The 13842-nt window shown below is 38.7% G+C and overlaps 1 protein-coding gene across 2 annotated transcripts in view; it reads left to right on the top strand.

Moving 5' to 3' along the window:
• col5a3a (collagen, type V, alpha 3a) overlaps positions 1–13842 on the top strand; it is a 49959-nt gene that overhangs the window by 14764 nt on the left and 21353 nt on the right. The window contains exons 5-22 of one of the 2 annotated variants that reach the window (XM_059559313.1): positions 1713–1835; positions 4118–4561; positions 5841–5960; positions 6049–6171; positions 6863–6913; positions 7041–7082; positions 7207–7269; positions 8172–8246; positions 8531–8614; positions 9616–9672; positions 9821–9874; positions 9966–10019; positions 10240–10293; positions 12101–12154; positions 12331–12384; positions 12764–12808; positions 13445–13498; positions 13613–13657. In XM_059559313.1, coding sequence (XP_059415296.1) covers positions 1713–1835; positions 4118–4561; positions 5841–5960; positions 6049–6171; positions 6863–6913; positions 7041–7082; positions 7207–7269; positions 8172–8246; positions 8531–8614; positions 9616–9672; positions 9821–9874; positions 9966–10019; positions 10240–10293; positions 12101–12154; positions 12331–12384; positions 12764–12808; positions 13445–13498; positions 13613–13657 — 1596 coding nt within the window. The remainder of the gene's footprint in view (positions 1–1712; positions 1836–4117; positions 4562–5840; positions 5961–6048; positions 6172–6862; positions 6914–7040; positions 7083–7206; positions 7270–8171; positions 8247–8530; positions 8615–9615; positions 9673–9820; positions 9875–9965; positions 10020–10239; positions 10294–12100; positions 12155–12330; positions 12385–12763; positions 12809–13444; positions 13499–13612; positions 13658–13842) is intronic. The other variant, XM_059559321.1, reaches the window with a different exon arrangement.

Genomic DNA, 13842 nt, shown 5'->3' with positions numbered 1-13842 from the left:
TCTGGGTGAGGCTGGTACTGGGGGATGTGTAAATTGACCCAATCTGAGGCCAGTTCCCAGGCCCTGGATTGAGGGGGAATCCAGAGGGTTTATATTCCAGTCCAAATCTCTCAGCGTGGGAGAGCTGCTCGAGAGCCTGGGGACTATGGTCAGGGCTAATGTGCCGTCTATTGCTTCCAGATTCTTACAAATTGCCAAAGAGCTGAGGAAGTCTTTCTGAACTGGAGAACTGAACTAGAACACACACACAAAACAAACAGCAGATTATCCACATCTTTAGTTGTTTCTAGTTTTATTTTTTTATTTTTTTTGTCTGTTGTTTCTTTATGCTTAGAAGATGCAGATACGATCCATAATATCCAGTTCATGTCTGGTCCCCTGATACCAAATGGTTGGTTAAAAGCATGCAGAAACAAAACTGTGTTAACGGCTTGTTGAGTCCTTGAGTTGTCGAGCATGAGGCTCTAATTTCATCCAACAGAAAGAGAGAAGAGAACACTTGTGGGATCAGTGGAGTGTAATTAGTTGGCTAGGTATATACTGATTTTTATTTTCTTTTTAAGATCCAGCATATGTCAGATTAATGTGAGAAATGTTGTGGTTTGACTGTACTCTACTGCCGAATGAGTTTGTGTGGTATCTTGGGTACTGCCAGTTTTTGACCTCATGTTCTTCCTCCCACTGATGTACTGGCAAGACCCCAGCTATGAGTCAAAGATTCTCCATGGGCCTTATGATGAAAGATCTCTTTATTGTGAATATATATATGTGCACTGTGCTAACATCTGAAAATTAGGCTGTTCAAAAAGTCCAAGTAATTTAATGGAATTATGGCTGCCTTTCAATAGGGGGCGTTCTCTCCTATGGTATTGCATCTTGATTTTAAAATATGCAATAGGTCTTAAAGATATTTTCAGTTAAGGATTCAGTATGGATTTGAGCGTTTTTTTTTTTTACATTTATAAAGTATTTGTCACATTGCAACAACATGCTTATGGATGTTTGTGTGCACGTGTGTACAGTAAATCAGCTATTTTACATACATTTTGTTATTTACATATATCTGTTCAGATTTTAGAGATCCATTTTATACCAAGCATCCTATAATATACAATCTTTAATATAATAATTAGAAAATGTAGTACAGATGCTGCTTGCAAAACATTTTATTCTATCAGAATACATTTTGAAGCTACTTTTGCAGCCAGATTGTATTTTTTATTGGTAGATTAAGAGGAATAAAGTGATTTCATATTTGTATTTGCTTTATAAAGAGATATAGAGAGAAGAGAAAAAATAAATAGAGATAGAACTCGATTTTTTTTTAATATATTGCATTTGATCTACATGCAAATAATATTTTTATTTTAAAACATGCACGTTATCACTTACTTAATCATGTACTTAATGTTTAAAAATGACTGATATTTTTTGAAATGAAGATTGTTTTTCCTGTAGCATAAACTCTTATTTGCAGTGCGCTTCCAAAATGCTTAATGCGATATGCAAATAAAATACATTCCACAAGTTTTACCCCGATTTCATCAGTGTTACACAAGTTGGTTTTCATCTTAAATGACTTTTCTGCTTTACATCAGCATGTTCTCCTGTTATAAAATGCTAAACGGGGTTTTATTTCTCTTTGATCACAGGGATTTCACCAGTAGAGTGAATATTACCCAATCAATGCGAGAGTTATATGTGTGTTACAGGGCGAGATCCAGCAGCTCTTGCTCGTGGATGATCCTCAGGCTGCGGCTGACTACTGCCAAGATTACATTCCTGATTGTGACAGCCCTTTGCCCTACAGTACCCAGAGTCTGGCTCCTGAAAAGGTTAGTGATTTCTCTGTGAGTTTGGATCCCCATGTACTCAAAAAAGCTTGTTATTTCTGTCTGATTTATTTTACATCTATATGACATCTTGTTTTTCCGCCCAGATTCATTTGTCCATTCAGTTTCGTATTATCCTCATGTTTTAGCATTTAAATATCATGTGCGAACAGAGAAAGAAACGCTTGTTTCCCCAATGAACTTTGAGCAACCAGCCTCGCCATTTTCCAGAAAATTGTAGAACTTTATAAAGACATAGTTTGTTCCAGCTTGGCCAAAAATGTCTTCCTCTATTTGGAAGAGCCCTGTCAAAACTTTCTTTGAGTAGCTGAGCTGCCTTGGCTTCTCAATTCCACATTTACATTTATCTGTTTGCACTTTTTACTGTTCTGGCTTCTGGGCTCAGCTCCCAGAGCACTCATCTGAGCCAGCCAATAAACAACACAGGCATGCATAGGAATAAAATAGTTTTTTGCTTAGTTCAGAAGCACCAACACAATGTTAGTTATAGGATTTGACCTATATATATATATATATATATATATATATATATATATATATATATATATATATATATATATATATATGACAAACATTTTAGTTGTTTAAACTGCAGATGTGCATAAACTATTTCAGTCGTTTTCTTTTTTTCTGCTTTTTGACACAATAATAGCTAAATCATTAGACTGCAACAATAAAATATACAAATATGAACATTTAAATAAAAATAATAAAATAGGGCTGTTTAGCTCAGTGATAACATAAAAAATGTCATTCTCCACTGATGGACTTATACAAATTAATAGAAAATACACTGGATTTGTTCTGATTAAATAATACAGGATAATATATGTAATATTACATCAAATAAATTATCAAAAGTTTGGGGCCAGTAAGATTTTATTTTATAAAGAAATTAATACATTTATTCTGCAAGGATACAATAAATAACAGTAAATATATTTATAATGCTGCAAAAGATTTCTATTTCAAATAAGTGTTGTTCTTTTGAATTCTCTGTTCATTTAGGCATCCTGAAAAAAAGCACACACCATGATTTCCATAAAAAATATTACGTTTTTCAACACTGATAACAATAAGAAATATTTCTTATAAGAATATATTAGAATGATTTCTAAAGGATCATGAGACACTAAAGATATATTCAGATTGGAATTTTAATTTGTAGTAATATTTCACATTATTGCTGTCTTCATTTTATTTTTGAATAAAAAATTGCAGCCTTGGTAAGTGTAAGAGACTTCTTTAAAAATTATACTTACCCCAAACTTTTGATTAATAGTGCATCTATACATATTATGAAATGTACGCCTCAGATGATTGGCACAAAAGCACTATGTATTCTTTTTAGCAAAGATAGCATTTTTCTAATCACATAATTAATTTTTGTAATCACAGCCCTGAGGAACAAGAAGCTTTCTACATGATGCGAGAACACTTCTTTGCCTTTCAAATAAACAGTTTGGCCCACATTTGTCTTCATACTCTGATATTTTTTATGTGAGCATGTTTTTTCGATTGTGATGATTTGTGTTTGTTGTGAGCATGCACGTGTGGGTGAGTCAGCCCAGTGAGTAATCATGTCACTGGGTTAGCATTTCTCTGCGGCCTTCTGGGAGGAACGCTTAAGGTCATCGTACATTCCCACGCCCAGTTCTGTGCAAGTGTGCTGAATGTAAATGTCTGCGTATGTCTCTCTCCAAGTTGGCTCAAGGAAAATTATCTATCGGCAGCCATTCAGAGGTAGAGCCAGCTGGCTTTCAGTTCCCTCAACAGCTGAGAGAAGAGGGACTAATGGCGAGATTCATCAGCATTGCTCACATTACTGACCTATTACCAGAGCTCACACTGATCCCATTCTATCCTGCCCGACTTGGCACCTCAACACCTCACTTTGGTTCTCACATTATTCATATAATCTCCCCCCGACAGCCCTCATCAAGCCTATTCAGTCAGGGCCTCTCATAATAGCCTGTAAGCAGCTCAACTGCAACCCCTTGAATTGTGGGCTGATAATGTAGTGCATATCTGAATTGAGAACAAGTTAAACTATGACCTAATTTGCAAAGAGAATAATACATTGTCTAGCAGAATCAGTCAGCAACCTTCAATTTCAGATTTAGTTATGTAGAGATGTAGCAAGCCAGTCATATACATGTCGGTATGATTTACAAGTTGTGTTCTCCTACTGTTTTTACCACTGTAACAATTTTAATTCTGTTCATCTATGCCCGACCTCTGACCCCTTTCCCCATCAATAAAAGGCCAAAGCCATCCATAACCTCAATGACATCATGCAGGGAGACGAGCCTGTGGAACCAAAGAAACGCTCCAAGAAAGACCGCAAAGGCAAAAAGAACAAGAAAAAGAGAGATAAGAAAGGCAAAAAAGAATCTCGTAAGAAGAGAAAAGAGGCCAAAGCTCTTGAAGAAGGTTTCCTAGAGGTGTCCTCTAAGCTGCCGGAGTATTTGGCTCAGGAGTCTCATCGAGGAACTTCACCAGCTGCGACGGAGCAGCCCAAGTCAACAGTACAATCATCTCCGACAACAACAGTCGATCTGATGGACTCCATACCCGACATGCCCACTCATGAACCTGACACCTATCAGGACGAGCTCGCCAAAGCCACTACAAACCCTGTGGCAGATCTAGAAGACCAGACTGTATTGACAACGGCTGTTTTTGAAACCTCAAAGATGGAGGTGGAGGTAGAACTTAAAGTTCCAGTGTGATTGCCCATACTTCCTCCTCCTGACCAATCACTGACTCCCCTCACACTTTTTAACCACCAGTCGTCCATTGTACTAACCAGCCTCTGCCATTCTAATCTCCCCAATAACCGCACCAAAACTCTTCTTCCCAGACTTTAGGCTTTTAAAAAACTACAATGTCGTCATAGCTTGTAGCTTCAGTGAGATGTGTTGACTCAAAATGCATATGGATTATGGCTCATTGTGACACTTTGATGTGTGACGCAAGTTGAACATGAGACATGATGCATATTTCATTCAGGTTTTGGCATAGAGTTACACTTTTATTTGTTGACTTTGCACGCTTTACAGATTGAAACTGAAAGATGTGCACCAAGACAGAATGAAAAACAGGACATAAATCCATGTTCATGCATCTTTTTGATACATTTACCTCTGACAGTTCTGATAGATGTAGTTTTTGCTGAATGAATCAAGCTTCTGCTGAGGTACAACTCAGATGCCAGTATCAGTGTGCCAACCTTCCTTTCATGCTGTTATGGCTGCCACCAGAACATACGGCTTTTTGTGCTGACATCTCCTGTTGTTAATAAAACCACCTACCACACACTCACCAGCTCAGCAGTATTTATGCCTTCAAGCCGGCTTTGTAACCAGAACGTTTCTCTAACCTGCACCTGTTAATTGCGCTAACATTTTAATTCGTCAACAGTGACCTGGAGATCTGAAGCACAGTGAGGCCAGAAACATATTCTATACAGGTACACAGATGCTGTCGCAAATGCTTGGCCAGCATACTGCAAGCACAGAGTCACGTTTTACATTCTTATAGGATAAGTTATCTTCCAGAATAAAAATTTTCTTATTATTTACTCACCCCCATGTCATCTAAGATGTTCATGTCTTTCTGTCTTCAGTCGCAAAGAAATTACGTTTTTGAGGAAAACATTACAGGATTTTTCTCCATGTAGTTGACTTAAATGACGGCCAACAAGACAAAACAAAACAAGAAGGGAAGAACAAGACAAGTTTATGCTAATACTCACTATATATCACCCCCTTGTGGCAACGCTGAGAAGCAGCATATTCTGATACATTTCGCAATTTGCAATCGTGTACTTGTGTAGACTATATTTCAGGCCTTAATGTGTCTAAAGCTTAGATTGCCAGTGAACCCAAACCAATGTAGATTGGAAACGCCTGACTGTGCTCAGTATCTCCATGGTTGCGATTGCCATGGCTGTGCTGCTTCTTACTCTGCTGTGTTGGTGTGCAGGAAGAGAGGCCGATTAAAACACCGGAGGTTGAGGAGTTTAGGGGTGACCTTTTTGGCTCTGAACACAATGAGGTTTTGGTCTCCACAGTGACGGTTGGCCCTAATATCACAGACTATGAGGTATGTGGTTTCTGTTTCCAGGCTTTTCCGAACATTGCGAGCATGTTTGAGGTGATCATTTCTGTTGGGTTGTTTTCTGCATTCATAGATCTTGGAGTACGAGTTGAAAAACGACTCAAACAGCCTTGAACAGGAATATGAGGAATATGAGGTTTATGAGGACCGATTTGACCCCGCGCAGAGGGAGAAGCCAGGCACATGGGATGGAGAGGTACAGTTTTGTACCTCTTTAATAAATGAACTAAAAACACAGAGGCAAATATGGATTTTCTCTTTATCCCAGTTAGGGATGCCCAAAGTACTGGTTCTTTGGGACCGAGTTGATACTATAATAAGACAGAAATGCAGCAATAGAAGTTTTTATACAGTGTCAGATTTAAGGTCAAAATATGCATACATGTGCAAAAGCAATGTTTACTTGACTGAGAAATAATGGAAGCTAAATGTCATTATTTTAATTAAGTTAGTTAATATTTCTATAAATATTTACCTGTGTGAATACATTTCCAATTTCCACTAGGTAGGTAGGTTGATTATTTATTTATTTGCATTTACTTAAATAATTACTTGAAGATTTGCAAAAAGTAATACATTAAACCGAATAATACTTAAAGCTAAAAAAAAAAAAAATCATTTGGAGAATACCTGTATTTATATTTAACTTTTAAAATAAATGTCCACTTTCCATTTATTTATTTATTTAATCATTTTTTCTTTTTTCTTTAAATGTTTCACTTTTTAAATAAATGTTCATGTTCCGGTTTTGGAAATATGGAAATTGGTATCATGATAATTAATCATGAAATTACACAGAAATGTTTGAAATGTTACTTATTGTAACAACTCCAATCTGAGCTAGTTGTGACCGAGATCTCATCTGTCAGCTGTTCTTTCTCTTACAGGGCAGGCGATTTGAGAAAGGACAGAAGGGAGAGCCAGCTGTTGTTGAACCAGTGAGTGCTTGAGTGTGAAGTTATACACACACACACACACACACACACACACACATACTGTACACACACTGCTTTATGTAGGCTAATGCAATTTAATTCTAATCTTTTGGTGTTTTATACTAACTAGGGCACATATTTTCAAGGACCTCCTGGCCCACCAGGACCACAAGTAAGTCATAATACTATTACGATTGAATGTTTTTGAGAATAACATTTGATTTAAGGTGGTCTTGAAGCAGGGTCTGGCATTTTTTTCATTAAAAACTATTTGTGTGTCTGTTTATTTTGTCCAGGGTCTTCCAGGAATTCCTGGCATCACAGGCCCCCCGGGACCCAGCGGAGACCCAGGTGATATGGTGAGTGTCCTCTTAATCACCTGACCCACATGACCCGACATGATCCTCAAGTCTAGGACACACAGGACACATCCCAGGGATCGGGGGGATGATTGGACTCGTGTGCAGATGGAACAAACGTCACCAATGACTCAGAGCCCCTCGAAGGGACCACTAACTTCTACAGAGACCATAGACATCAGGGGAGCCATGACTCATCTGATAGTTTGACCTAATTTGTGCTGGACAGTGTGTCTGTTCTTGAAGCGTGACTCACTCTTTAAACACGATCCCTTAGCAGCGTAAGACAGGCTGCAGACTCCCAACTGCAGCAAAGAGCCTGAATTCATCATGTACCTCTGACAGTAGGGATGGAGATAGATTATTCTTTTGTCTGCACTCAGTTTAGGGCCTCTGGCCGGTTGTGAATCAACTTCGCTGGGGTGTCAGCTTCACAAAAGAGTGGAGTTTTAGTAAAAACATCAGACTAGGCTGAGAAAGCACGTTCACTTGAGATGTAAGCTCTTTTTGACTTCATATATCTAGAGGTCTTATAACATTGAGTGGAAGGCAAAGGAAAATGTTCTAGCGGCAGGTTTTATCTTTTCTTTTGAAGGTTGAAGTTCTGTGTTGTTTGGAGAGGACTGTTGACTGACAGCTTTGATTGGATGAGCTCTTAAATGTTTTACACCAGGCAAATGAGCACACTAGGCTTTGATACAGGCAACACACACACACACACACACACACACACACACACACAATCATTAGGTGTTAGACTGCATTCAGGAAACAAGCAAATGGATAGGGAATAAATGAAGAATTTTTTTTATCAAGTAAGTACTGCTGACACAATTGTGCACACATGCATGTACGGAAATGCTCCATCAATGAATTGATCTGATTGTCTCTCCTCCCACAAGGGTCCTGAGGGACGTCCAGGGCTGCCTGGCGTTGATGGGATACCGGGTCCTCCAGGCACTTTGCTTATGTTACCCGTAAGATGAAGTCCTTCCTTCAGTAACACATTTAAACCACTTGCATCTCAATAGCTGGAGTTGTTTGCCAGAGGAAAAGGATAAAAATTTAACCTCACGCAACATGAGGACTGGGCCTCAGTAGCATGTTTTGGCCACATGGTGGAGCTGTGATATAATCAGACTTAATAGCATCCAGTATATTTCCAGTTATTTTTGTGCTTAACATGTTAAAAGTATATATTTAATAGTGAGTTACTTTATGTACATAAATGATTTAGTTAGTAATTATGTTTTGCACTCAGTTCCAGTATGGAGGAGACTCTCAGAAGGGACCTGCGATATCGGCTCAAGAGGCGCAGGCTCAAGCCATCTTACAGCAGGCCAAAGTAAGACACCGAAGGATGTGAACGAACCACTAACATCAAAAATATTACAATTTGGGACGCACTGTAATGCTTCCTGTATTGTATGTCTGATACAGACATGAATGATACCTGCAAATTTGTGTGGAGAGGTGTCAGATTTGTGATATTTGGCTATGCAGAAGATAAAATAAGGGGAAGAATCCAATAAATTTGCACTGAAGGACCCAAGCCTTATCATTTTGTTTAACTTAAAAATGTGCTTCATATAGTTTCATATTGTTCATGCTTCTTAGTTTACCAGACCTGCAATAATTGAATCAAATAGACAGTAAAATAAAGTAAAAAGTACATATTTTTAATAATATTATGTTATTGTAAAATATTAATAGAATGTAAATTAATTATTTTCTATTATATATTTTATAACTATTAATGTAATTTATACTGTGACAGCTTTTGCTAAATAGAAAATAAAAAATATAAGTGTTTTTACTGTCACGTTTGATAAATCAATGTCTTTGTCGAATAAAAGTTTTTATTTCACCAAAAACTGGTGAAATTGTAGCGTAATTGTTTCTATATTCAAATAAAATATAATTTAGTATGACTGAATTTACCTGACTTCATTGTTTAATTTTTTTTAAAGAAATAGCTTACTAAGGAAAACAACTCTTTGGTTTTATTAATATTATTAGTATTTATTATTATTTTTCTTATTTACAGTGCACTAACACATAAAAACTGTTCAGATCTCTTGGCAGCAACCTACAACACCCTAGCATTTCACATGGTGTCTTCAGAAATTGTAAAAATCTAGATGTTGTGTAATGTGTTACAGTATATTATACAAATAAGCAGCTGTTTATAATCTATGCTCAGTTTAAAGCCCAATTTGAGAATAGGAGATTTCGGACAACATACTAATGTTGCAAATTCAGTACAAATACAAGTACAAATGCAGGTTAAGGATGAGTAGAAATGTGAAACTTGTTCTGTCTGTTTTTATTTTACTTTGCTTCTAGCTATCAGTGAAGGGCCCTCCAGGTCCATTAGGTCTCACCGGGAGGCCGGGCCCAATGGTGAGAAATCTTTATCATTTCTTTTCCAGTTTATTTCAGACTTTTTATTTTTTATTTTTTTAGCACAGCTCATGCAATCTCCTTCAAATTCTGATTGTTTTTGGTTGAATAGATACTTTCTGGTTTTGAAAATGTGTGTTTGTTCCAGGGTCTACCAGGTCCCAGTGGACTAAAAGGGGACAGTGGAGAGCCTGGGCCTGCGGTGAGGACATTTCCTTTTGATATTCCCTGTTTACATTCAATAGCTTTTAAAATCACCTCTCTCTCTCTGTTTCTTATTCCTCTCTTTTAAGGGCCCACGTGGGTTGCCAGGTCCTGCTGGTCTTAATGGGAAACCAGGGAAAAGGGTAAGACTGAACATCTCACATGCGGTGTAAGAAAATCAATGGATGAGTGATCAGAGTTCAAGTCTGATCCATTTAATTAACCTCATCATGAATATGAATTGGGCGATAACAGTTTCTGTATTGATGTGCTGTGTTTTTGCCTCATGAATATTGCATTATGCAGTGCACAGTGGTGCACAGAATATGATGACGAAGTGGTATTCTGTGTTTCACCTTGCAGGGTCGATCAGGGACAGATGGAGGTCGAGGGGCTCCCGGAGAGACAGGAGCAAAGGTGATTCACCGTATAGTCCCAATACGACAGGCCATGCACTATAATAAGGGCTGTGGCTGTATTCCACCATTTATATCCGCTGTCTCTGTGATTAGAGTTTCTTCCCTTTGTTTACACATCTGGCTTCAACCTATGATAATCAGGCAGTCATTACTGCTATTGCTCATACTTAGGTTAGGGGTTTGAACAACCACCCTAAATATTAAACCTTAGTACATATCTCATTTTAAATTGGAAGAGGCAAGAAACTCCTTAGCAACTGCATAGCAATGCCCTAGCAACCAACCACAAAAGAGTTCTGCAGGGATGACATATTTTTGTAAGCCAATCCAAAAGTTAGCATCACACTGGTTCCATCGACAAAAAGCCAGTAAGATTGTTCCATTGGCTTTTGGATTATTGCAAAACATAAGCTCTGTGACAAACAAAAGTTAATGATTCTTACATGCTTTGTTCATCGAGATAATCTTATATAAACCTATATAAACCTAATATATGGAAAGTTTGAGTTCATGGTTATAAACAGTGAAAATGGACAAGTGAGTAGATAAGTCTTGCTTAATGTTTTCTAAACTTCTGTACTAGTGTTCATTTTGTCAGCCATTTTTAATTTAGATTTAGTCTTAGTCTTAGTCCTGTGCAAAATGTGCTTTTTAGTTATTATCCTATTTAGTCAACCTTGTCCTGTTTTTATTTAGTCTAGTTTTAGTCAATATAAACTCTTATTTTTTTAAAAAAAAATAAAAAAATAAATAAATAAGCACAAATCAAGAGAAATAGAATGTGGACTCGCATGGTTTATTTTATCTCATCTAGTGTACAGATTTTAATATATAAAGTAATATCTGTCTACATTATGAAAACTGATAAAAACAAACAAAAAAGAGCAAGTGCGTGCACATGGTTGCCCAATTACAAAATTAAGCCTAAAGCTTGTCAACTAACATTTTTCGTCACAGTGAAAAATACTACAAAATTTTGTACACCCATTTAGCCACCTATTAGCGACAGCCATGTTCAAGATCATGATCAAAAATCATGAGTGAGGTATTATTGAAGTATTTTATGTTGGAGAATAAACATGAAAATATTTTAGGCTTGCATGAACCACAGATCATATTTTAGGCATTTAACCAAAAACCCACTGTCTTCGGCCAATATTACCAGAAATGCAAAGATGCTAATTTCTGTGTTTTAGGACTTATTCCCCCAGCTCTCTATATGTTGGCGAGTTTTGCATGGGCAATCACCACAAATATCCAGCTTTTGTGTGTGATTAGCTTGTGTGTGTATATGCACTCAAATTGTAGATTCAGCTGCCAGAGCTAAATGGGAACACCGGAAACTTTTTAATTTGGCCCTAATAGTTCTGGTCATTGACGGAACCGTTTGCTATTGAGAGCTGTGTTTTATTGTGTGCGCTGACAATAGCAAGCATTCAGCCCTGCCCAGCTGCAGGACCCGTCAGTAAATAAATCACGCAGAGCTATTTAGCACAACAGCAGCGTGTTTGATTGGGGAAGTGTGAGGTACTCCCGCAGCTCTCCGAGTCCCACCACCGGATGCGGGCTGAGAATCGCAGCAGATGGGAAGGTTCCTCTGAGGTGGCCTGTCAAACACTGCCACATGCCACACACACCTCTGCCCCGTAGTCACTGCTCACGTATGTGCGTTTGTGTGTTTGAAGCAAAGCATATGACATTCTGAAAGAACACGAGTTCTGTTTAGCTAATGAAGTGTGCTGCTGGAGTGTGTTTGAAAAGACAGCTTTGTCGATCTTGCTCATGGATCTCTGTCTTTTTTGCAGGGTGACAGAGGCTTTGATGGACTACCTGGTCTTCCAGGGAACAAAGGACATACAGTGCGTAGAGAACACCAAATTGCTTAATCAAATCACACAGTCTGTTTACTGCTCACTCCAGAGTGGCCCTTAGATGTGTCTAAAAGCTCCGCTTCACTTTTAATAGATCTACAGTCATTTAGAATTCATATTGTGTGCCGTATCTTAAATGTGACTCTCATGTGAACACTCCTCAGGGAGACAGAGGAAAACCAGGACCCCATGGTCCAACTGGAGAGCCTGGTCATAAGGTAACACAGATTTGCCTTTCCTTCTATCCTGTGTTTCGGAGCTTTGTGCAACCCCCTAAATGAGTCTTTTATCTGATTACTAATAATCCGTTTAAAGATCCCCTGCACTGCCTCAGGTGTGTACTCACAAATCGCATGAAAGAGACAAGCTGTGGACTGTGTGGGATGTTCTCATTATGCAAAGTTGTAAAATGTATGCAGCAGCGATTCCCATTGATCACAGCTTTCAAGAATGGGAATATTTTTGCATACATAACCCTTCTGACATCTTTCCTCAAAGACCAAAGGCCGGATCTCACTTACTTTTTTTTCTTATGCAGTTAAGATGATAATATTGGCAACCGAACAACGAATTGTTGATTGACATTTCCTATTACAGGGTTCGGATGGACCTGTTGGACCAAGAGGGCAACCGGGAGAACCTGTGAGTGACACGACCCAACCCACAGACAGATACACAGGCACAAGGGCACATAAACACAAACACGTCTCTGACATCCCATGGGCAGGCTCGTGTTCCTGCTTGGCACAGCCTGATTAACGGTGGCTCAAGCGCCATTTAAGTCTCGGCAGGTGAGCTGTGATCCATTGGGGCTCTGGCTGTTTAAATGGATCGCCTAGAGTAGTAAGGGACTTGAGCACCATTACGGCGCGGTGCCTGCCGAGAGAGAGAGATGCTGTGGAGATAAATGCGGGGATGGAGATAGATGAGCTGGGAGATTGGTGAAGGGAAGAGATGAAATCCTGGCCTGCAAGATTATATTTCCATATCAATCACCTCCCTGGAGATCACAGATGTGGCTCTGGAACAGGTGGCTTGGCCGGTGTACAAAGACCAAGACTGACAAAAACAAAACACACATGTCAGCCACACACACACACACACACACACACACACACACACATACACTAGAGAAAAGAGAAGGTTTACACACGTTTGCATACACATTAGTACAGACTGCTGTAATCTGTAGTGCTGTACTGTTCGATCATTAACACACTTGACCTTCATAACGTTAATGGGAGTTTCTGATGAGTTTTTGATTGTTTTTCTTTACAGGGGCTAAGAGGACTTGTGGGGGCAAGAGGGCCACCTGGTCCACCTGGACAGCAGGTAGGACAATTGTCCATCCATCATATTTACATAATGGCTAGTTGGTGCTGTGGTGTCATTAGGATGTTTAACTGCTGCATTATTGTGAAACAAAACCTTGTGTTTTGCTTTTAGGGAATTCAAGGCGTCGATGGTGTTCAAGGGGCAAAGGGCAACTTGGTGGGTCTATTATGAAGTTTCCCATGCATGTATTACACAATGTCTGCAGACGAATAAATCCCATAATAGAGGATTGAGAGGTCAAGTATGGTTGTTCAAAACAACATGCCAGATATAACCATTGAGAAATAACCCTAGAGGGTCTGTTTCACTGGCAGACAGGGTAACAGATACCTTGAGAACTA

The sequence above is a fragment of the Carassius carassius genome, chromosome 1 (assembly GCF_963082965.1).
Source record: "Carassius carassius chromosome 1, fCarCar2.1, whole genome shotgun sequence".
Lineage (NCBI taxonomy): Eukaryota > Metazoa > Chordata > Actinopteri > Cypriniformes > Cyprinidae > Carassius > Carassius carassius.
This window is presented reverse-complemented; position numbering and strand designations above follow the sequence as displayed.